Consider the following 25,833-nt stretch of genomic DNA (forward strand, 5'->3'; position numbering starts at 1 on the left):
ACGTACTGCATATAGATATATAGTCACGGATGAATTGATGCCATGGTGCGAGTATTCTCAGCTCCAATGATTTCTTGCACTTCATTGCGAACATTTTTGTTTAAATAACTCTCCATCACTTTCTAGGGCTTCATCCACACTGATAAACAGAGTCATAAGATTTCAGAGAAGAAAAGGTCCAAGTACATTAATTAAGAGCTGAAGCTGATACTTGAAGGTGATGGAGGGTTGTTTAAACGAGAATTTTCGAAATAAAGTTGAAGAAATTTGTCGGAAGGTTCTCAGGAAAAAGAGTAAATTATGACCCAAGGTAACAGCAAGCAATGGTGGAAATCTGCATCGCATCCCCTTTGGTATGCATATATATTTGCATGATTTATATTGGATTTAAGTTTATTAGGGTTGCTGAGTAATTCTCTACGGACAAATTTTGTTTCTTCCATTTGTAATTGTAAAAATATTGCTTTTTGATCATTTTTTTACGCCAAAATTGATTGGCATTTTTTTAGGCAATTGATTGATAGAGATTACTGATGTTATTTTACCCCCAATTTAATCTGCATTCCATCACGTGTAATATCTTTCTAACAATTTTTAAGTTGAAAAATCCTCTGTCAAGAAAAAAAAGTAGAAAAATCTTCTTTTGCTTTTCGTTTTGTGTGATTCATGATATTACGTTTTTCTCACTCTTTCCTTTTGCCTTTTTTTATAGGTTTAATTGTATTTTTGGCCTTCTAATATATTAAATATTTTCTTTATATTTTTAATTGTTAAAATTTCATCTCTTTATTAAAAAAAATTATTTTATTTATTAAACTATCATGCATTTATTTAATAGAGATATTTACCCATTTTGTGAATTTTAATTTTAATATTGTATATTTTAATCATTTATGTTTAAGTGTTTTTTTGTCATTTAGGTTTGAAAATTCTCATTTTGATATTATATGTTTTTAAAGGATTTCATTTCCATCATTTTTAAGGTAAACATTATATATGTTAATATAAAAAATGTGATGTAGTTGTTAATACGGATTGAGATAATGATATGCCATATTGATTGAAATGACATAGTTTCAAATTATGTTATTTTGATTTTTTAAGATTTTAAAATGATTTCAATTCAATTGATTAATCCTTTAAATGGTTTTATTTTAGTTTTATTTCCAATTGTTTATGCTTCCTTGACGTTCTTTGATAAAATATGCAAAAAAAAAAAAAAAAACAAAAAACAAAAAAAATATAATACTCTGGAAAAAAATTGAATGGTAAAGTAGAATAATGATAGTCAGATAGTAAAATTGCAATTAAACAAAAAATATATATATGAACTAAAATAAATCCAAGATCATTTACAGAAATTAAAAAGACACTTAAACTAAAAATATATTTGTATTTCAATAAGAATTTTCTTAGATGATTACCAATTATTTATTTGTTTTGCAAAATAAAAATAAATCTTGTTAGATTTCTTAATTTAAATCTACTATAAGTTTGAAACCAAATATATATTTTATTATTAATTAATTTTAATATAAATATATTACTATATTATTAGTTAGGATCTTAAAATAATGATTTTTTGACAAATTTAAATGATGATTTATTATTGTAATTAAATAAATTATTTTTTTCAATGTTTTGATCACTTGGTAATTGATTCCGTAATTATTGTGATTATAAAAAAGATTCCATAAAACTAATTAATTGGTTGTTCTATAATATAAAATAAAAAAAAATATGTAAAAATAATAGTTTAATTTATTGATTCAACCAAAATATATATTTGTTGCAATTACCTTAATTACTATACTTATACTTTTTATGAATTAAAAAAATAGTGATATTTGTCAGTAAAAAAATAATACGGTGTCGCCAAATGACAAAACCTTTTTTTAATAATAGATGATAATAAATAATGAATAGATAATATATAATATTATTTTTTTGTTGATTATTTCCAATTTGGTTCAATTCTATTCGATTTATTAGGCTGAACCAAACCATGGACAAGATTAAATACGTGTTCACATAAATTAAAATGATATAATGAATATGAGAATATAAAATTACATAATATAAATTAATATTCACAAATATTTATAAGATATATGTATATTTTTAAAATTAAAAATTGTATAATTAACACCCATAGAAGACATGGATATATACTTGTATTTTACAAACTCCTACAGTAGGCGAATACAACCCTAGTTTCTTTTTTTTTTTTTTTTGGAAAGCAAAATCAATATATCTATCATAAATATATAAGTTGAATAACCTTGGTACAAGATGTATCAAGATCAAACATATTACAGCAATCAAAATCCGCGATCCCTCAATAAATAGCCAGAAGAATTGGCAAGCTTACCAGTATCGTATGTACCTGCATTTAATGTACCCGTGTGACACACCCAAAACCAACTGTAAATGATTACAGAATATTTAATGATATGTCACTAAATATTGTACAACCCTAGTTACTAGTATTAAAAGGTTATCCACAAAATGATCTTGAAACAAGTTCATCGAAAATCTCAAACTGTAACTTCTCATTATCGTGTGTCCCAAATGAATCTGAAATTTAATTTAGACTTGATAAAAAAAGTTAATATTTTGAAAAGCTCAATAAAACTTTGTATAAAAATATTGAATTGTATGTACACGATAATATTAGTTTACGTTTGATATACACTTTTATTAGTATTAGACGAGATAAAATTTAATTTTTATTATAAAAATATTTATTTAAACATATATTATATTCATGTAACTTTGTTATATTGCCTTAATTTTGAAAAATAAAAATATGCATAAAAATTAAAATAAATATGACCATTATATTATTTATAAATTAAAATGACCTAACGTAAATTAATTTTATTATAATAATTCACGTAACATATTACTTTTACACTGAATAGTATTTATTATTTTTAATTATTAATTAAAATATATTAAAATGGAGTATATTTTTATTTTCCCCCGTGGTCAAGGAAGGAGAAGGTCATCACTGAAGCGGATAGCGAATGTTGGTTGGAGAAGTCAACGCCATCAACAATAAGAAGCTAGACCAATCTGAATTCGGGTTCATCATTTCTCAGGGGCTGTAACATGTTGAAAAATTCATCAAACTATAGTGTTTCTTTTGTTCGGAGACAAATAAATTTTATCGTTCATAGCCTGGCTAGAAAGACAATTTTCTATGTTCCTTCCCATCACTTTAGTGATACTTTCAATTGTATTGATGCACAAATTTCTTTGAAAATAATACGAGGTAATTTACATTAAAAACAAAAAGTATTGAGTACATTTATATTTGACTAATTGATAATGTGTTACCCTTTTGCGTTGTTTCTTCATCTCCACGACATTATAGGATGCTGACCTTAGATCCATGAGTCTCCGTTTTTTTGTAAACACGGCTATGAGAAATTGAAAGGAAAGAAATAGAACCTCGGATCTTCTCTGAAATCCCAGTCAAGCACAATCTTTGTTGTTTGTAAAGCCCTGAAAGTCATGTCATTCATAAGAAGATAAGAAGTATTTACTTGTACTTTTTTTTAACTAAATTATTTAGTATCTCTGGTTTCTAAGTGTCACTCGAGATATTAGGAGAAGTTTTGATTTTTTGGATCGATTATAAAATTAATTTTTAGCTTCAGGCTTAATCACACTTAAAATTTATCGTTTCCTTCAAAAATGTATTATACTAGGATTGAATCCTAATTTTTTTTTATAAACTTAACCTATATCATCAATCGAGTTACACTCATTGGATATTTTTAATATGAATTATTGAGTTGGATTATTGAGCTCAAAAACTCATCCATAATTCTAAAAAAATTCACTTTTTTCAAAAAAGTATTATTTTTTAATGTCATTTGAGAGAGAAAAAGATTTTTTTTTTCTTTTTATGCAAGTAAAATTCAAGAATCCAAATTGGGTTCTAGCACGGGAGAAAAAAATGACAAATTTTTATATCCTATGTGATATTATAAGATTAACAAAAAGTGATTAAAGAACTTAAAATGAGTTCTTCCACTAAAAATGCTCTTATACCTTTCTCTTGTTGTGTTTTAACTTCTTGATTACAAAATTCTTATCTTATTTCTAACTATGTCTTGTTTTTAAATATTTTAATAGAAAAATAGAGAAAGAGATTTTTTTTTTTAATATTTTCTATTCAAATCTTGTTAAGTCAAAAGATATTTGTGTCTTAAAGATGAATCATGACTTCTAATTATTTTAACCAAATGCAAATAAATACAAATAATAAAAATTGTATCTGATATATTATTAGATTATGATCTATCTTTATATGTCTGAAGTTTTCAGACGATGCACTCACAAGACGATCTAGTATAACCTTTAAGTTGTGTATTTAACACTTCCATTTAGTACTTTATGTCTGAATTTCTTCCATGCAAAAAATATTTTTCTAGAATTTGTCAAAGTCCTATAAAAAATAAATGAAGTCTACCGTCTAAAAAACACTGATCTTCATTAAAAGACGCACTCTGTTGTTGCAGACCTACTATGATGAAAGAAATGACTTTCCTACTCGAGATACAAGACACGCTATCCTATCAGCATGAATTTTGCATGAAGAAGGAACATGCATTTAATGCAAGTTAAATAGACTCAAGACCTTACACAAACATCAGTGTGAAGAATCCAACCATTGAAATACAACGAATACTTGAAGATGAAGATTATATATAAAATAAGCTTCAAAGAAACAAAACACGAAAAATTGATGCGAGTTTTTCTTTCTTGTAATTTTTTTTTATAAATTCCTGTAAAGATATTAAGCTCTTAAAACACCTTGTATACTTTGAAAAAAAAAGACTAAAAATATTAAGTGATATATTTGTTCATAAAATGATCACTAATTTTAAACTTCCAACAAATCTTGTTCATAAATACTCCCAAATATCCATAAATACTCTTTATTCGTATGGAAACTTGCTAATTAAGTATAGTTCCTTTAGTAATTTTGATATGATTTTCTAAAAAATATAATTTCATCTTCGTAGTTAATATTAATTTTTGTTGTGTAAGTTATTAAAGTAATTTTTTTAATTCACAAAAAAACTTAAAAATTCATTTAGCAATTGAGTTTAACTTAATTGGTTGAATAATATATCTGAGTGTTATAAATTTTTTATTATTTATCTTTAATTTTATGAATAAAAAAGTAAAAATCTATTTTAATTAAAAATAATACTAAAAAACTTAAAATTTGTACTTCAATTTTTATCCTTTATATACAAAAACTATTTATTAATTCTTTAGTCGGGCTTACGAAGAGACCTGTTAATCTGGAGAAAAATTTAATTATCAATAAAACTAATAATAAATAATAGTAGTATTTCACATCAATGCGATACACAAAAGAGAGCCGAAAGACTCGTCTGTGCCTCTTTGGTGACGCTCATGTCCTTTAAGAGGGGCCATAAGGTCCAAGTCATTGGCAGACCGCAGACCAATAAAAAAGTTCCGAGTCATTAGCGTTCTACGCGTTTTATGTTTTTTTTTTTAGCTTGAAAATATCTTTACGCGTTTTGATGCATGATTATTGACATTATTAACAGAACATTTTCAGACATACGCGGTGAAATAAAAAAATAAAGCAATAAAGAATACCGCGTGTCCATCAGTGGGATCACATGTTAAAGATGTAAATGAAATCCCCTTATAAAGAATATCCACTAGTAATTTCTTTTAATTTCCTAGTTCCTATATATAATAACATAACCCCTACAAGAGTTACAAAAACAAAAAAAAACGGCATTTTAATATTAGACCAAGTTGTTCCATCTCTCCCACGAGCAAAAGACCGTTACTCAATTAACTGCTACAAGAAGTACAATTTTTTTCCTATCTTGAACCAGTCATCAGTTTTGTTTGGTCCAGGACGAGGTCTTAGAAATATCATCGTGCTTTTTTACGAGGTCCGCACACACCACCTTCCTCTCTTGGTCTCTTTCCACCAAATTCCAGTCAAAGTTGGTGGTGCCAAACATCCAAGAAAGGGTGCTATTTTGAAACCAGGGAAGAGACATGACAAACATGCCATCACTTTATATGACCTTTGTCTGAAACTCCATTTGATTATTTCATTACTGATAACGAAGGTATCAACAAAATACATAACAGTTCATAGCATAGCAAAGCAAAGCAAAGTGTGTTAGTTGTTATTGTTGAAAGATGATGGAGAGTTATTTAAATGAGAATTTTGAAGTGAAGTCCAAAAATTCATCTGAAGAGGCTCTTCAACGATGGAGGAGACTATGCAGGGTCGTGAAGAACCCCAAAAGACGCTTTCGTTTCACTGCAAATCTCTCCAAGAGGGGCGAAGCTGCTGCTATGCGTCGTACCAATCAGGTATCTTTTTTATTCACCATATATTTTTCCATGCTCCAGTCATACTTTAGATAAAGGATACACTTCGCTAAATAAAAACAAAAGAAGTTATTTCCTATCAATTAGTACACTTTTTATCAACACTTTTTTTGGATAAAGTTTATTGATCAAAACCACGAGAGACTAAAATTTCAAATAATTAATGGGCATCAAGTTATACTTTTTCACCGTTCTTAATTTTGTTTTTTCAAGTGTTTAAATACACGTGACATTGCACACTAAATAAATAATTAAATAGTATTAATTAAATATATATGAAATATGAATATCGTTGTACTTATATACTTTGTGTCGTTATATTTTGGAGATATTTGTTGGACTCTTGCTATATCTTTCCTTCATAGCCTCGCACTTGTAATTGGTTTTCTTCCTTCCTCTTAATAAATAGAGTCATAGACTCTACTCACTCTAGTTAGTTTTCATAACCAAGCCGATATACTCCTTGTAAGTAAAAACTGAATAGTAAAAGGAGTTACAATTTACAAACGTTGGAGCAGCAATTTCGAAATTTGATCAAAATTCCAACACAAACATGCTTATGCCTCACATTACCTCCCTTGACCCCTGTTCCTCAGAGTTCATTCTTTTATTTAAAGATAAATTCAAGACTGCTGCTTATAAGCATGCATTTGGCACTAAAGAGTTTGCATGTTTATTGATCTTGAGCTCATCTAATTAGCAGTTGTTGAGCAACTTATAAAAAAGGACATGATGAATAGAAAATGCTAATTAGCATTCAACTCTGGAATTTTTGTTATTGGTATTGTTGATGGGGCATGGACAATTTGGTTTTAATTAAGATACAAAATGCATTACACCGGGCTACAAGTAATAAATTTCTCAAGATAATTTATGGAAACATCAGGACCTAGCAGGTTATGACCAGCATTTGACTACATCCACAGTTGTTCTATATAAGTTTTAAAAAAACGTAACACTTATTTTCCTTTCGGCTTACTCTTTATTCCCATTTTTTTTGTTGTACTATAGTATACATTTTCGTATTCATTCTTTTTTATTTTCTCTAGATTTTATTCTTAGTAATTGCCATATAATTTTGTTTTCACCTTTTGTTGTATAAAAACTGTTTTTCTTTATAAGGGACTTGATAATACTTATAAGTAATGCTTTTATCTCCCCAACACGAAAAATGTGACATCTCCATGTTTTACTTCTCCAAGACTTACTCTCTTCTTACTGCAGGAGAAGATCAGGGTTGCAGTTTTGGTTTCCAAAGCAGCACTTCAATTTATCCTAGGTAAGTTTCTTCAGAATTATTTCAATACCTTATATATTTAAGAATCAGTATGCTTACTTACTTGTGATCACATCCTCAGGTGTGCAACTAAGCGATTACAAAGTGCCAGAGGAAGTTGAAGATGCAGGTTTTGAAATCTGCGGCGATGAATTGGGGTCTATTGTTGAAGGCCATGATGTAAAGAAGTTCAGACATCATGGTGGGGTTAATGGCATTGCTGAGAAGCTTTCTACATCAACCACTGAGGGGCTTAACAATGATACCGAGTTACTGAATAGGAGACAGCAGATATATGGAATCAACAAATTCACTGAAAGTGCAGCTACAAGTTTCTGGGTTTTTGTTTGGGAAGCCTTTCAAGACATGACTCTGATGATACTTGGAGTGTGTGCTATTGTGTCACTGCTAGTTGGCATTGCAACTGAAGGATGGCCAAAGGGGGCTCACGATGGTCTTGGAATTGTTGCAAGTATATTGCTTGTTGTCTTTGTGACAGCAACGAGCGATTATCGCCAATCGTTACAGTTCAGGGATTTAGACAAGGAGAAGAAGAAAATTTCCATTCAGGTCACAAGAAATGGATACAGACAGAAAATGTCAATATATGAATTACTTCCTGGTGACATTGTGCACCTTGCCATTGGTGATCAAGTCCCTGCTGATGGACTATTTGTCTCAGGATTTTCCGTATTGATTGATGAGTCAAGCTTAACAGGAGAGAGTGAGCCAGTGATGGTGAGTTCAGAAAATCCATTTCTTCTTTCTGGAACAAAGGTCCAAGATGGATCATGCAAGATGCTGGTCACCAGTGTTGGCATGAGGACTCAATGGGGTAAGTTGATGGCTACTCTCAGTGAAGGTGGAGATGATGAAACCCCACTACAGGTGAAGTTGAATGGTGTTGCAACAATTATTGGCAAGATAGGCCTATTCTTTGCAGTGGTTACTTTTGCAGTTCTGGTGCAAGGACTTGTAAGCCAAAAACTCCAACAAGGAAGCTTACGGAGCTGGACCGGTGACGATGCGTTGGAACTGTTGGAGTTCTTTGCAGTTGCAGTTACCATAGTCGTTGTTGCTGTTCCGGAGGGGCTGCCACTAGCTGTGACACTGAGCCTTGCATTTGCAATGAAGAAAATGATGAATGACAAAGCCCTTGTGAGACATTTGGCAGCATGTGAGACCATGGGATCAGCCACAACTATATGTAGTGACAAGACTGGGACACTAACAACCAACCACATGACTGTTGTCAAAACATGCTTTTGCTTGAACAGCAAGGAAGTGAGCAGCAATAAGGATTCTTCTAGTTTGTGCTCTGAACTCCCAGAACCTGCTGTGAAACTTCTACAACAGTCAATATTCAACAATACAGGAGGAGAGGTTGTGATTAACCAAAATGGCAAACGTGAGATTCTAGGAACTCCAACCGAGGCTGCAATATTGGAGTTTGGTTTGTCATTAGGTGGAGATTTTCAAGGAGAGAGACAAGCATGTAAACTTGTTAAAGTTGAGCCATTCAATTCCACCAAAAAGAAAATGAGTGTGGTGGTTGAGCTCCCTGGTGGAGGCTTAAGAGCCCACTGCAAAGGTGCTTCTGAAATAATTCTGGCTGCTTGTGACAAAGTTCTCAACTCAAACGGTGAGGTTGTACCCCTTGATGAAGAATCAACTAACCATCTTAAGGATACAATAAACCAGTTTGCAAGTGAGGCCCTTAGAACTCTATGCCTTGCCTATGTGGAATTGGAAAACGGGTTCTCTACTGAAGACCCTATTCCTGTTTCTGGATATACATGCATAGGAGTTGTTGGTATAAAAGATCCTGTTCGTCCCGGTGTTAAGGAATCTGTGGCAATGTGTCGTTCAGCTGGAATAACAGTTAGAATGGTTACTGGTGACAACATTAACACTGCAAAGGCTATAGCCAGGGAGTGTGGGATTTTAACTGATGATGGCATAGCTATTGAAGGTCCAGAGTTTAGAGAGAAGAGTCAGAAAGAGTTGCTTGAACTGATTCCCAAAATTCAGGTGCCACATATACCTTCTAATATGCAATTATATTTTGACTCCTTCAGTACTACTTAATCATACACATAATTTATTTATGGTTAGTACTTTAACTAACATTAGTGTTTGATTCCTTTTAGGTTATGGCTCGATCCTCACCTTTAGACAAACACACATTGGTGAAACACTTGCGTACTACTTTTGGGGAAGTGGTAGCTGTAACAGGTGATGGAACTAATGATGCCCCAGCCCTTCATGAAGCTGACATTGGACTTGCAATGGGAATTGCTGGAACTGAGGTGAGTGCAATGCTATGCAATGTTTCCCTTTGTGAACCATTCATTCTACCCACCAAAGGAAAAGAAAAGGAAATGTTGTGCTGCTACATTTTAGTCACTTAACTCTTAATTTTGTACTGCAAGCTAATTTCTTAATATATGTTCAGGTTGCAAAAGAAAGTGCAGATGTCATAATTCTGGATGATAACTTCTCCACGATAGTAACAGTGGCCAAATGGGGACGTTCGGTTTACATAAATATTCAGAAATTCGTACAGTTTCAGTTAACCGTTAATGTGGTTGCATTAATAGTGAATTTCACATCAGCCTGCTTAACAGGTTAGAAAGTTAATTTAATTTTGTTACCCCAAAACAATAGCCTGCATGACAGGTTATAAAAACTGTTTTTTGTGTTTTCTTCTTATTATTAGTTATCTTATGATCTTACATGCAATTTCTCTCTCCAGGAACTGCACCCCTCACAGCTGTTCAACTCTTGTGGGTGAACATGATAATGGACACACTGGGAGCACTTGCTCTTGCTACTGAACCTCCAAATGATGATTTAATGAAACGTTCACCTGTTGGAAGGAAGGGAAATTTCATCAGCAATGTCATGTGGAGGAACATCTTAGGTCAATCCTTGTATCAGTTTATGGTGATATGGTTTCTTCAGTCAAGAGGAAAATCAATCTTTTTACTTGAGGGCCCCAATTCAGATCTAGTCTTAAACACGCTTATTTTTAACACGTTTGTCTTCTGCCAGGTAACTTTTCTTAAAAGCAGACAAACTTGTTTAGGAATATTTATTACTCAAAAAATTATTAAATTCGAAGTGTCTTACCAGATGTGGGTTGATTTGGTTTTGTGCAGGTTTTCAATGAGATAAATTCACGTGAAATGGAGAAAATAAACGTTTTTAAAGGCATATTGGATAACTATGTTTTCGTGGGTGTCATCAGTGCTACTGTTTTCTTCCAAATCATAATAGTTGAGTACTTGGGAACCTTTGCAAACACAACACCTCTCACCCTGGCACAGTGGTTCTTTTGCTTGTTGGTTGGATTTTTGGGCATGCCAATTGCTGCTCGCTTAAAGAAGATCCCTGTTTGAAGCACCTGAATGGATAAAAAGCAGTAGTTGGTTACCGTTAGTTGTTGCATTGCTTCAAGGTCCATTATGCCTTTACATTCACTAACTCGCCTGGTAATGCTTGAGGCTTTCTTGGGTTGGAATCAGAAATCGAGCAGTGAAACAAATCACTGGAGTGATGTCTCGAAGCAGTTTGACTAGCATTAACCATTTAACCATTTTATTTAATACGTTGTTTATTTTCTAGGATAGCAGAATGATTGATGACTTGCTGTAAATAAGTAAATTACTAGCCTTCCTCAGTTTGTTTCAATTTTTATATTTATAAATCTCATTTGTTTCTATGTTCTATAATGGTGATCCTGAACTGTCCGTTCCGTTATTTTAAAAGCTCTGCGTAGTCATAATCTTGTTGTGCCAGCACAATTGACTGAGACATGACAAACTGCAATATATAAAACAAGAACCTTTCCTTATTGCAGATACTTCTTTCTTAGTTAACTAATGAAGCATATGTTTAAAGAAGCTTTAAGTTAGGACAAGCTAGAAGGTACGGATATTAATTTTCTGTACAATTCACAAGAAAAATAGCAGTGCCAATTGTAATAATATGTACATCAAGCATCTAAAGGCTTTCATAAATCATCTTTAAATTCCTACAGAGGGAGCAAAAAAGCAAACAAGAAATAACATTTTCTAGTCATCAGCCAAGGAAACCCTTCCAGTTTCATACAGATGATACATCCAAAGAGGTTCAATCAACTCCTTTGCATAGGTTAATTTCTCCAGCTCATCATCATTTTCTTCTGCAATTTCCCTCTCTATCCTGGGAAATATTTCTTGCAGAGAAGAGAGCATCATGTCACCCAATCCCGGTCATCAGGTTTAAACAACTTAAGACATACAAACCACAAGAGTCCTAATGCCATCCCAAAGTCCTTCTGTTCTAGCCCAATTACTGAAGAAACCATGAAAATTACACCGACTGCATCCATTATACTGGGAATTTTTTTCAGTAATATAATCAGCATTTCCATAAGCTTGGTGAATGCTGAGAATTTTTCTGGTTGAGAAGATTCATCATCTTCAGCTTTATTTACTTCAAAGAGCTCAGTCTTGGCTAAAATCAAGGGCCATTTTGGAAAATGCAACTTCATTTGTTCAGATGCAGTTGAATGTTCCTCACCACAGTCAGTGTGTTTTAGGATACTTGTAGATCCCAATGCCAGAAGCACATCAGGAAGCCAAGTCTTTGCGGCTGCAACAATACGCACTGCATACCCAGAGCGCATACATGATTCAATTGAAATGATTAAATCAAGCAAGTTATTGGCAAGAGCAAAAGCTTTTGGTAGAGTTATTGAGGATTCACAGGAGTCGGTGAGTATCACATTGAGTATTTTTGCTGCATAGGTGAAAAAGCCTTTTAGGCAAAAAACAATGTTTCTTTTATCCTCTTCCTTAAATTGAATTTGGTTATGATGTAGCTGGTCCAACAACAATATGATATGTTGCACACACTTTGATGTGTAGTTTAAGAATAATCCGTGGTTGTGAGGAGCAAAACACATAGCAGTTGCATCAGCCAGGAACTTGAGAACAGCAGAAAGCAAGTTTACCACACAAAATACTTGTTGGGCTTCATTGTATGTAGATCCTATGCATATTATGCTTTTAGATAATTAGTCACAGACAAGAGAAATATACAAAGACATAACAAACATATATTGAATGTACATACCCAAATAAAGCTTGTTAAAAGTTTTAGTCAGTTAGCAACAATGGGCAAAACACAAACACCACTACAAAAAACTTTGCTTCTACAAAGAAAATTACTTTCTTTTCCGCAGAAAGTGGAAGTTTGTATTGTTCCAAGCTAAGCAAATGATGAAGACATTGAACATAATAATCATAAAATGTACATAAAGCAAATATTTAGGATCTAATTGATTTCCTTCTACCTTTTTGGTTTTAAAAACTATTTTCTAAAATAATTTCACACTATTCAGGAATCAATTTTTCATTCAAAATCTATTCAGTTTAGGAAATTGTTTCCAAAACAATATTTTAAAGCCAAAAAACAAAAACTGAAAAATATTTTCTCATCTTCTTCAAGGGTGTGACTCATTTGGAGTAAGCTTGGTGGGACTGGATCCTGATACAGACATGGTTGTGCTGATTTTGCAGGGATTCATGATCTTAAAAGTTAAAAACAGTTTTTGAAAATAGAAATCAAACACACCCATAGTTCTTAATACACAAAAATGAGGAATCTTCTCAAACAACTTGTATAGAATTTTAAATGCAAATTGAGCCTCTAAAAATTAAAATAATCTACATCTTTTTGTAGATATTGGGATGATACTTAAATCCTCATAATTCAGAATAACAAATTGGCATAGTTTGCTCCTTCTGTAGCATATCACTGTCTAAAATCTCGATTTTTGTCACTAATAATAATTAAGGGTTTAAAGCCTGATATGCTCATATGAAAGAAATTCCTAACGGTGCTTTCGAAATATGATGACCAAAAAAGGAGAAACCTGAAAAGAGGGGTTATAACTCAAAAGTAAATGCAATCAATTGAAGTACAGTGTGCTTGGGTTACTTACATTTGGTCAAAGCAACACAACCCATTATCAGACCCAGATAACGGTATCATGTATGTATTTACTCACCACGATTACTTGGGCGACATGCATCTGTCGGGGATAGTCTACGCCTTCGGGTGAAATTTTGATTTTCATTTGTTCTATTAGTAGGCTGCAACTTACATGAATCCGCATCATGATTTTTCATGATGTCATCTGCTCCAAATAGTTTTTCTAAGCAGTTGAGCACATGCTCTATTGTCAGCTCCAAGATATTCTACTTAAAAGAAAATTTAATCAGAAAAAAGCGGGGATCATATTAGACAAGTCATGATTAAAGCCAATCTGGTTAATTTATGATATTATCAAATATCAATTCATCAATACAGTGGAAGGGTTTAAAAACTGGCTCAGAAAGGCCAGTCAAACCAGTCTGACCAAGAACCAGCAATACAAATGGTTTGAGCAGGTTGTTTGAGGCAAGAAATTTGTTTGATAAATTAGCAAAGAAAATCATTGGCATTAATGGCAACCAAAATGTGCAAAATTATTTAAAGAAAATAAATTGAAATTGGAGAACATCAGAGATACAAGAAAGTCAGGTAGATTTATAAAAATGCAAATATTCAAAACAAAACAAAAAGTGCAAAGATTCTACTTACCTCTGACAACAATGTAGAAGAATCAATCTTAGTTTTCTTCCTCTTTGTATCACCGTTCTGTATGCTACTTCTGTCTACATTATCAACAGTCATTTGGAGAGCAAGGGCAATATATGCCAAAACAGGAGATACATCCATGTATTCATGGTGCCCACAATGCACAGTGCTGACATCAGAAATCAACTTAAGAGAAACAAACCACATCTCTAAACTCTGAGATTTCAAAATAGCTTTTCTGGAATCTTCATGCAGAAGTAAATCTCTAACTTGCCATGCCACCCCAACAGCTAAAAAATAATCATCATCAAATGATTGCTTTCTGTTGATTATCTTTGATTTAATTGAAAATTTTCCAGAGGATATAGATTTCTTTCTTTTAGCAAATGAAACACTGAGATGGCATGTCTGCACCAAATTTAATGTGGCAACGATAGGCAGCCTTATGCAAGAAGGCTGTTAAGGCTTCAATCAAGTCATCAAAACCGCCCAGTGAAAGCAACAACTTGTGCGCAGACCTGATTTTAGTTTGTTGATCAACATCCTCAGGTAAACCGCTGCAGTTTGTAACAACACCTATCCATTCAAGAAGTCCAGCAACATCATCTGGACAGACAATGGAGACAATGTTGAATAAAGAAGATTGGGCTTGGCCTTTAGATGCCACAGTTAGTAAACCTTTCATTTTCTCTCCATCAAGTAACTCTTTGAGAGCATTTATATAGCATGGCTCACAAGCCAAGCTATCACAAACATAGCTAGTAGCAAAAAGGAAACCCTCAATCTGATTTGCATCTAGCTTATCGGGTGCCAAAATCCAACTCAGAAATACTTTGACCAGTTCCATAAGATGAGATTTAAATGCTCCTTCCAAGATAGCAACCTGGCAAAATCTTGCGCCAGCCATTGGAGCCCTTTTCAAAAGTGTAATGCAGCGATTACATGCCTCCTCAATGGGTATTTTTGAGGGAAAGTACGAAGGTATAAGTAATTTTGTTATCTTCTGAGCTACAGGAGGTTGATCACTAGCAAGTGCAGACAATAGCACATCTAGTTCCGCCACCTATATACCAAACAGAAGAACGGATCAGTCAGAACAGATACTACTAAGAAACACATAAGACATTAGACAAAGAACTTAAACAATTCTAATTTAAAGAATACGAGTACCTTGTTGAACTGAAAATTTTGAACATCATTTAGTGTAGTAAGAGATCCACTGCAGCAACTCGTATTGCGAGAACCTTGTCAAGCATTAGGTGCTGCAGTCTTGGCAACAGCACCTTAAGAATTTCGTGAGAGCAGGGGTTGCCAAGTAAATAAATGATGCCATTCAACGTAGAAAGCCTAACCTCATTGCATCCATCATGAGACATATCATCAAATATTTTTGTCATCACCTTTGTTATGATTGGTGAAGGAATAACTTCCCAAAACAGATGAAGGATGCGACAAGAACCCTCAACAGCAATTATTCTCACTTCCAGACAATCATCTGTAAGTAGCCTTTCTAATAAAAAGAACTGCTTATCAAGCAATGTATCTTTCTCCTCTTTTGTGGCATCAGGATCTTCAAGGGGGAACATGTCCAGAAGTAGATGCAAAGCATTTTGACGAACATTTGAGTTTGCAACCTATTGAAAAGAAGGCAAAGTAAAGCTCTGAACACAGAGACAAATGACAAATTAATGCAGGTAACATATCAGTCATATTACTAGTACTACTGGTTAAAATTTATTGCAACTCCAATAAAATGTTTTTCAAGAAACCCAATTTTAAGAGGATCCCTTTGATTTATACGAGCAGCATGAAATTATAAAATGGTATAACATCCCTAAAATCCGTTTGGTAAAAATGAGGAGAACAGATGAAAAGAACTTTAATGAAAGGAAGGAGTGAGAAAGAACCCCTTGTTTGGTTTACAAGGAGAAAGTTGGGAAAATAAAATAATTTACTACTATTATTTATACTGTTACAATAGACAAATATTCAAACAAAGGATAATTTTTTTAACACAATTCACAAACATTAAGCATTTCCTCTCCTCTCCAAATCCCTCAATATTTGAGGAGAGACATATAAAAATAGGTATTTCTATAAAGCCCATCCTTCCATTCCATTCCCCTCCAACCAGACACTGTTAAAAAGTCCTATGCTGCCTTATTTACATCATAGCATGTTTGATTGCACGCTGCGATGTGATTCTCCACATGTAAGTATTTAACCAAAAGCTAATAGTTATGGTTTCCACATTTTTGGGTTAAATTGACATGATTCATTGCTTTCTCATGCATTTCCAAAACATGCACTACACAGGCTAGAGGCTGTGGTATTTTCCTGGGTTGTGAAAACCTACCTACAACAAGAGAACTCATTTAACACCATTACAAACAATCACCTTGAGGAACCTTTAAAGTACCACATCACTTTCGCCCTAACACTTCTCCTTTGGCAACTGACCTTAACAGTTAGTTAGCACCCTAATAATAAATACACGGTGCTTACATGTAAAACCAACATTCAAATTCAACGGGGGTGGGAGTGTTTCATCTATGATGGCATTTACCTGTAGAGAGCTAAATATGACAGGCTCAGCGAGTCGATAAAGCATTTTCTCAACCCCATCGGTGGTCCTCTGGTTAATAAAAGTTCCAAAAACCCTCCTAATATACCAAGCAAAAACTCCGGAACCAGCGTGTATGGCAGCCTCAATCAATTCCTGCAAGAACCCATTCTCAATCCCAGTCCTCGAATCCACTTGAGTAGCTCTCCACACCCGAAACAGAATATCCCCATAAGCCTCCAGCATCGACTTCCTCCCGAACGAAATCTGCGACCGAATCATCGCCAGAAATTCCTTCCCAAGCTGATCGCTCAGCCCAAACACAAACGCCAGAAACCGCCTCCCATGCTCCGTCTTCAAATACAAGGGTGAAATCAAGCACCGAACCAACAACAGCTTCAAATCCTCGATGCTCTCGTCGTCGAAATCGAACAGAGCGAACGCCTCGCGAAGCACGCAGACCCTGTGCACGTCCACCTTCTTCTTCAGGGTGAGCGACCTTGACAGCAGGAATGGGTGACTCTGAGAAATTAAGGACTCTCTTCCCGCCAAATTCTCCTTCCACCATTCCTCACACAAAGCCGGGTCTAGGGTGCGAAAACAATCAAATTATCATGCAGGGCCTGAATGCCGGGAAGCAGATCGGAAGGAGAGAAGGGCTTTCTAGGGTGCGAAACGCACAGCAGCGCGATGCGTGCGAGAATTTCGAGGCGCGAGAGAACTTCATGTTTTTCGTCGACGGGTTAGGGTTCGGAGCAGAGGGAAGAGCGGCGAGGGCGCTTGGAGGGAGGGGAGCCGAGGTTCGCGGCGGAGTCGGGTTCTAGAAGGTTCAGGAAGGATTGGAGTGAGGCGGAGATAGAGTCGGAGAGAATGGGAGGGAGAGAAGAACAGAGAGGGGAAGAGGGCTTAATGGAATGGACTAGGGTTTTCAGAGAAGCTTTTGAAGATTTGAGGATTTTCTTTGTGGCTGAGGATTGCAGAGATGAACGAAGCCTCTTCTCCACCGCGCTTTATCCACTGTAACATTACTCACCTCCAATTTTCCATTTTCAAAATTCACAGGAGAGGGAAATTTCTTTTTCAAATTCTCATCTTAATTCATTGGGCCTTTCTGCAATAATCCAAATTCAAACTACAATCCTGAGAAGGGTGTTACTTTGGCCACCCAATAAAATTGCTGGGACACCCCGTATCCGGGTGAAAGGGTTAAAATATCCTTCTGTCGCAGTGTTTTTTCTTCCTTCGTGTTGTGCTTCTTCCTCCTCATGGTGATCTCCTTCATTCTCCTTCTTCTTCGTTCTCCTTCATGCACGTCGTGGTCTCCTTCATTCTCCTCGTGGTGGTTTGTGGTTCTTTCTTGTTGCGGTTCTTCTTCTTTCTCATTGCGGTTCTTCGTTTCCCTCCACTTCCCACGCAGCTATGATTCTTCTTCTTTCCTTCTTCTTCCTCCACTTTCCATGTCGTTATAGTTCTTATTCTTCCTCTTTCCTATGTCGTTTCACTCCGTTGATGCTTCTTCTTCGTTCTTCGTGGGTGCTGGATGTTATTGTTTTGGATGTTGTTCATATTGGTTTGATATTGTTGTTTGAAAACAAAAATGATATTTTTCTAGAAAAACCCCACACGGATCAGCATTCGGATTGATGATCCATATGGGTTTTTTTTATGTTTTTGTTGAATAATTTTTTTTCTATTTTTTTCTTCTAAATTTGTTTTTTTTTTAATTTTTGTTTACATTGTAAATATATATTTGTCAATCATTATTTTTGTTATTTTGTAGTGTAATGTTGTTTCGTAATATTAGTGAAATTTTGTAATTTTTTCTGATTTATATGTTAAGTATTGATTTTATTTATAAAAAATATATTAATTATTACTAGAATTAGATTAGATCAGATTGCTAAAATTAAGATTAGATTAATGAAATAATTAATTTTTAATATTTTCATATTATATTTGTTTAACTTTTAAAAAAAATCAAAACAAATATTTAAAAGATATTGAATTTGTTACTTAATAAAAATGTTGAAATCATAATTAAAAATAATTTAAATTTTTTAGTTACAAAAAAGATTTAATAAAAAATTTTAAATAATTAAAATGTCATAAAAACATTGAAACATAATTTTTAATTGTACAATAAATCTATTAGTTATAAAAAATTATGAACCCAAAATTTAAAAATTAAAATATGATAAGATTGTTAACTTAAGATAATGATTGAAATCAAATTTTAAAATATATTAAATTTGGTAGTTATAAAAAATATTGAAACCAAAATTTAAAATATGATAAGATTGTTAGTTTAAGATAATGATTGAAATCAATTTTAAAATATATTAAATTTGGTAGTTATAAAAAATATGAAAACCAAAATTTAAAATATGATAAGATTGTTAGTTTAAGATAATGATTGAAATCAAATTTAAAAATATATTAAATTTGATAGTTATAAAAAATATTGAAATCAAAATTTAAGATTTAAAATTTAATTATTAATCACTATATGGTCATGCGGATTTAAAAATTTTTAAAAAATTAGAAACATACACATTGATAATTTGTATGACTCATACGGATCAGTAATCCATATGGCCATATGGATTGATGATCTGTATGAGTCATACGGATTGACATTCTGTATCTTTCTAAATTTCTTTTACGTATTTTTTCTTTTCCGGTGACGAATAACCACCCAATTCCAAATGCTTAGAAAAGGAGACTAATAGAAGCTAAGGAAAATAACTTACATTAAAAGTGTGAGATTTTTCAAAAAAAAAAAACTAGAAAAAAAAACCAAATTTTTTATTTGTAATCAAAAATACCTATTAGGGTATTTTCGTCATTTTCAAAAACTGCGGGGTGCCCAAGCAATTACCTCCCACACTCGCCCCCATTGGGCTTCTCAAGTTACAGCCACCACAATAGTGGCCCAAAACTCATACTATTTATTAATTGAGATTTAATCTAATTAATCATTAGGAAAGTGAAAGAGACTGAAAACATCTTTGCTTTACTAAAAGAAACTATTTTGAGCTCTTGGATAATTTTCTGTGAATTTCACGATCAGAGACCGATGTAGGTTAGGAACTATGAGGATAATTGTCCTCACAATATTTTTTTTCTTATATGCATTTGATAAAAAAAAGATTTTGCTCCCATCAAAACAGGTGTTGCCCCAAAGATAATATTTTTTTAGATGGATATAGAAAGTTATAGCTAAGAGATAATAAATTGGTATTAATTTTATATTTTTATTTTTAAATTTTTTATTATTTGCTCTTATAATACTAAAGACATACATAAAGTTGGTAAGAAATAGACACCTTGACTCGATTGTAATTTATAAAAGGTTATATAAATAATTTGTAAAAATATATAGTATTTTTCTTTTGTAAATATATAATATATTGTTTTCTTTTGCCATTGATAATAAAATATTGTTTTCTTGCCCCCACTAAACAAAATTTCTGGATTCATCCCTAGCCATATTGTTACATAAAATGCAAGGATTTTTGTTATTTTTGCTTTAGTGATCAAACCTGATTGAAATTATTAGATTTTATATGCACAAAAAAAAAAACACTAACAAAGTCTCTCTTTTCTCTCAAATGATGTTTAAAATAATATTTTAAAAAAATGAGTTCTTGAAAATTCTCTTCTTAAAATTCAACCTCCAGCATAAGAATTTTGAGTAAGAATAATGATAAATTTGATGCACATAAGTTCTTGAATTCAAGAATCCCAATAACAATGTTCTAAAATCTAACAAAAGCTACACCAAACCAACTACATCAGCCAAGACAAGGGAGTGTAGTTGAGGAGGGCAATTCTGCAACCTAACAAATCCGATGCTCTTGAACAGTCACGAGTCCATAAACCATCAAAGGGTGGTTGGATTTTTTTTCGTACATAATTTATTTAAATATCTATGCTAACTTCTAACAAATAATATTTAATAAATAATCATTTTTGTAAAATAAATTTAAAATTGTTTTTTTCTCAGATGATACAAGAAGAATTACATCCGTTTATACTTTATAACTCAAACATCTTTTTTCAAGTTTAAAAAGACTTTTTGATTTTATAAGCACAATAACAATTAAACCGGTCTCACAATAATCTCAATAAAAAAAGAACAAACACATTAAATATAACAATGATTAAAACTCATCAAATTTTTTAATAATTAATATTAATAGTTAGATATATAGATAGATAAATGATACTTATAATACTAAAAAAACATAATTAGTGTAAAAAATACCAATTGATTGAAAATCATATAAAAATCTCATTCTTATTAGATCTATTAGTTAGTATATATATATATATATATATATCAATTTGGGTTACATTATAATTGTAATGAGTGATAGTATATATTATTGAAAAGATTGATATTTCTTTAGCATTAAAAATATCAGTATTTAATAAGTGATATAACATATATTAATAATAAGATTTATTAATTAGTATATATTGTTATATACTAACTAGTGTATATTATTTAATTTCATTTTTACTGGAAAAAGTATATTTATTATTAATTATTATTACATGTATTATTAATAATAATATATATTGTTTTAAAAAATATTATTATGTATATAATGGAAGGAGTTTGAGAGGGGCTGAAGTCCCTGGCTACCCCCCTTATATCCGTCCCTCTTCCTCAAGATTCATTCTTTGCTAACCAATTTGTGAACTAGTTACCTTCTCTTAGCATGTGTTGTCAATTTTTTTTTAGTCTCTGTATTTAAAAAATCGTTTATGTTGTTAGTTTTTCATAGTATTTTTTTATTCATAATTTTTTATAATATAAAACTACTACAAATTGGAGTTCTAAGGACTAAAACATAAAAGAATACTCGTATGATGACTAAAACGTATAACTTTTAAGTATGAAGGCTAAAATGAAAAGTTGACAAGGTATAAAAATCAAATGAACTATTAATTAATTAATATAAAAAAAATTCAATAGGTGGGATAGAAAAAATATCCAATAAGAGAATTTTTTTTTTCAAACAAGAATCTATCCTATATTTTTAAAAATATTTGACAAGGGTTCGATTTTTAATTATGTAAATAGAACAATAATAGTCCATGAGTATTATACTTAATTGATACTCTACTTTTTTAAAGCATTATTACTTATTGGTCTTATGACTTCGTCTTGTAATGATACTTTTGACTCCAAATTCAAATTTTAAAAAAATGCACATATAGACTATCTGATACATATTTTTATTGTTTTGTATTTTAAATTTGATTTAAATAAACTAGGTTCTTATAAAATATTGAGTTTTTATTTTATTTTATTCATTTAAATCTTGTTTATCTTAGTCTTTAAATATTTTTATTTTTTGGTTTTAGTTTTTTGTGTTAAGTAATAATGTTAAATAATAATATAATAATAATGTTGATAATATCATCGTGAAATTTGATGGACAAGTATATGTTTTATTTTTGTAAAATGTGCTTCTAAATCCACGTATATTTAAAATAATTGATGAATTGTTAACATAATTAATTTTTAAAAAACTAAAATTAAAAAATTTAAATGAGTAAAATTAAAAACACTGGGATAAAAATTATTTAAATCAATTTGATTTGATATGAAGTAACAACAGAGTAAATGACAACAACTCTTAATTTGAGCGGGAACGAACAAATGGTAATAAACAGCCCCGTCCCTGTCAATATTACAACTATTATCACGTGATTCTGTGATAGGAATGCCACTAATTAGGGGAAATAAGAAAAAATGCTAATAAATTCATGATCTATCAAGCTCTGAGCACATGATTCCAATTTCCATGAGACCTTAAATCAATCATCACCATTCAGCAAGTGTAGGTAAAGAATGCATTTAGAAGAAAAAAAATATAAAAATCGTTGGCTCACATTATTTTCTTTACACTGTAATGACTGTATATATATAAATATCAGATCATTGTTTACATCAATTCATTTAACTTTTTTCCCTTTTATTTATTTGAAGAGATTTTTTTTAAAAAAAGCATTATTGTAAAATCATCAAAAAATATCCTGAACGAAGTAATTGTTATTTACTTATTTATTTGTAAACATAACTTCAAAATGTTTTTTTCTCCTAAAAAAAGCTTCTTTTTTTTTTCATTTCGTGAAAAAGAAGAAGAAGAAAAAATGAAACGAGACTCATGTTTCAAATTTTCCTTCATTTTTAATCGGAATGGAAGAAAAGAGATAGAACTTGTTCTTATTGTTACTATCCCATTTTGTTTCTTCTTGTTTTATGGAAAACCAACCGTTGAAAGACAAAAAAAAATCTAGCATGTATAAAGATTAATGTAACAAATATATATTGAAAACCGTTAAACCTTTAAGTTTTAGTTTCTATAAGAAAAAACAATACAATTTTGATCTATACAGTTTTTGTGCCGGTCTATCATTACTAAAAAGTTTTTAAAGCAATTTTAACAGTCAAAAAGTTTTCTTCAATGTACTTACTGAAAACCAAAGCTTAACTACCGATATAGTCATATAGATAGATAGAGAGAGATAAAAATTTACAACTTTCTCATGCATGTAAGAATTGAAATCTAAAACTGAGACAATTATTGTTTAGTCTTATTTCACTTGGTGTAAAATGCACCCGAAAAGAAAATTACGATGTTTCTCCTTGTAAACATACATTTTCCTCTTGTCATGTTGATCGCTATTGTCAAGTATTCCAGAAAAAGAAAATTGAAAGAATGAAGATACCTGCGACACTCGACGAGACAAAGAACGTGTTTCCAGGTAGTGTATATTGTCATTTTGAGGTTAAAATCTTGAATTTGGTTCCTCTTTTTTCCCATACACTCTCGAGCAGATTTTTGTCCTCGTCTTATTTATCACTCAAATGTGACAAAAGAATTTTTGTCCAATGAGAAAAAGCAAGTAAGAGATGACAAGAACGTTTTTCTTATGGCATACATAAGAACAAGATCAGAAACCCTTTTAGTCGTATGATTTGGATGTTTCTGTGGTCCAACAAACATGTCTCTGCAACCTAATCCGTATAGTTATGTAAATGGAAGTATTTGAACTTCAAGCCCTGTGACATTCAATGTGATATGATAGTCTTTATCATCGACATTGTTTAACTAAGTGTGCTTATCCTCTCCACCAATTTCGTTAATTTGGTCCTTAATTAGTGAGACAGCGTTATATAGTGTGATGGTAAAATTTTAATTACTGCCATGAACTCTGAATCTAAGGCAACTCGGTGTTCATCATATTTGAATTGTCTTCATCTATGTTATGTGTTAGATGTAATTTTTTTACGTTTATTGAGAAGTTAATAGTTATAACTTGTTACTTGAAGTTTAGTCTAAAGTCTGTGAAGAGTGTAATTGTACTTGTTTGTGTTAGGTATATTTTCCAGCTCATGTCTGGCAGAGAAGAATTTATCAGATGGGGAAGCTCTTCAACCTTGAGTGTGTATGTGCTTATAAATAATTTAGCTATGATTGGCATGTGAATTCTGTATTGTCAGAGTTGTTATGTGTTAGTACTCGAGGTCAATCCGACCATATCTGCAATTTTAACTGCAAAATTTAACCAAAGAATGTGCAGGGGCTTATAAAAGAATCTCCACCACTGCTTCAGTCTCCATGTGAACCATGAAATGAAACAATAAGGTACTCAATCACGATAATTTGTTTTTGTTTACGGCAAAATACAAGGTTGATGCCATGCCAGACTGGATAAGTGTGCAAGTGCAACCCACAAGTGATTGAGATTCTAACACCAACGTCTTACCATTAATTGTATCTTTCATATCTCTCCATCAACCCTGAACCAACATCTCTTATTTATTGAATTACGATAGATTGGACCCTATTGCACCTTATTTTTAGGGTGTGGATGATGGAGAGGAAAAATAAAGATAGAAGTGAAATATGTGATATGTGTTCCTATGTGAAAAAATATTTATTGAAAATGTCACTCCTTGGATGTATTTTAGTCCGTCAATGAACTAGTCTCTACCTCTCTCCACCAGGAGATATCTCAAGTTTATCCTAACGAAAAATACTGTGGAAATATATAAATATTACTCTTATTTCAACAAAATGCGTCTCCTAAAACCTAACGACATATCTTAATTTATCCACATTTAGATATTATTTCAAAGTTGTCATGCATATATTTGAACAAACAAATAGATCCATCATAGTTGCTTGGTTTCTTCTAGACATTGTTTTTGAAACCCATTTCATACTTGAGTTTCTTGAAGCCAATCATTAATAATTTTCAACCATAATTATAATATGCAATCCACGGATCGATGCTCCTACTAGAGTCGTCTAGTGATGAGAAGTTTAAGACACACTTTGACATGGAAGAAAAAAGAAAAAGAAAATAAATATATGTTGTGGAAGTTATAATTTTTTTAAACACTATAATTAAATTATCTATCTTTCGGATGATAGTTCCACAAGCTTTGATTTGATCTGAAATTTAATCATATTTAAATCTATTTGTCCTTATTTCTAATTCAATTCCAAACACACTTAAGTTCTTTTATTTGAAACGTTGCGTGAGTATAATGTCTCAATACAACAATGGTATTTGTTCTATACTTCTAATGCATTATTTTATATCACTTATTTAAAAAATATTAAACACATATTCTAATACATTTCTTAATTTTTTGAAACAAAAAGATTAAATAATCACACAAAAAAGTTTATGAGAAATATATCTGAGTGAAATAGCACTACTATAAAAATACCTCTCCCTGTTTCCATCCATATATATGGCAACCAAAGGCTATCCAATGCATTCTCTCGAGACTCGCAGTACCCATTTGGTTTAGAATTTGATAACACTGATTTAGATCAAATTACTTTTGACTTTGAGCCATAAAATTAAGAAGGGTATATTCAATCCACTATCTCTTTTAATATAAGCATCACATTTATTTAAT

At 31.9% G+C, this 25,833-nt stretch overlaps 1 protein-coding gene and 1 pseudogene across 1 annotated transcript; one reads left to right on the plus strand and one right to left on the minus strand.

Annotated features, from left to right (window-relative positions):
• Positions 1–5,755: 5,755 nt before the first annotated feature.
• On the plus strand, positions 5,756–11,454 carry LOC114376264 (calcium-transporting ATPase 2, plasma membrane-type-like). Its single transcript, XM_028334288.1, has 7 exons — positions 5,756–6,390; positions 7,633–7,687; positions 7,767–9,715; positions 9,835–9,993; positions 10,140–10,311; positions 10,440–10,738; positions 10,846–11,454. Exons 1-7 carry the CDS (start codon positions 6,214–6,216, stop codon positions 11,083–11,085), a joined length of 3,051 nt encoding a protein of 1,016 aa, XP_028190089.1. The 5' UTR covers positions 5,756–6,213; the 3' UTR covers positions 11,086–11,454.
• A 161-nt stretch (positions 11,455–11,615) lies between these two features.
• Positions 11,616–18,144, minus strand: LOC114376570 (annotated as a pseudogene).
• Between the last annotated feature and the right edge of the window lie 7,689 nt (positions 18,145–25,833).

The sequence above is a fragment of the Glycine soja genome, chromosome 11 (assembly GCF_004193775.1).
Source record: "Glycine soja cultivar W05 chromosome 11, ASM419377v2, whole genome shotgun sequence".
In the NCBI taxonomy this organism is placed as follows: domain Eukaryota; kingdom Viridiplantae; phylum Streptophyta; class Magnoliopsida; order Fabales; family Fabaceae; genus Glycine; species Glycine soja.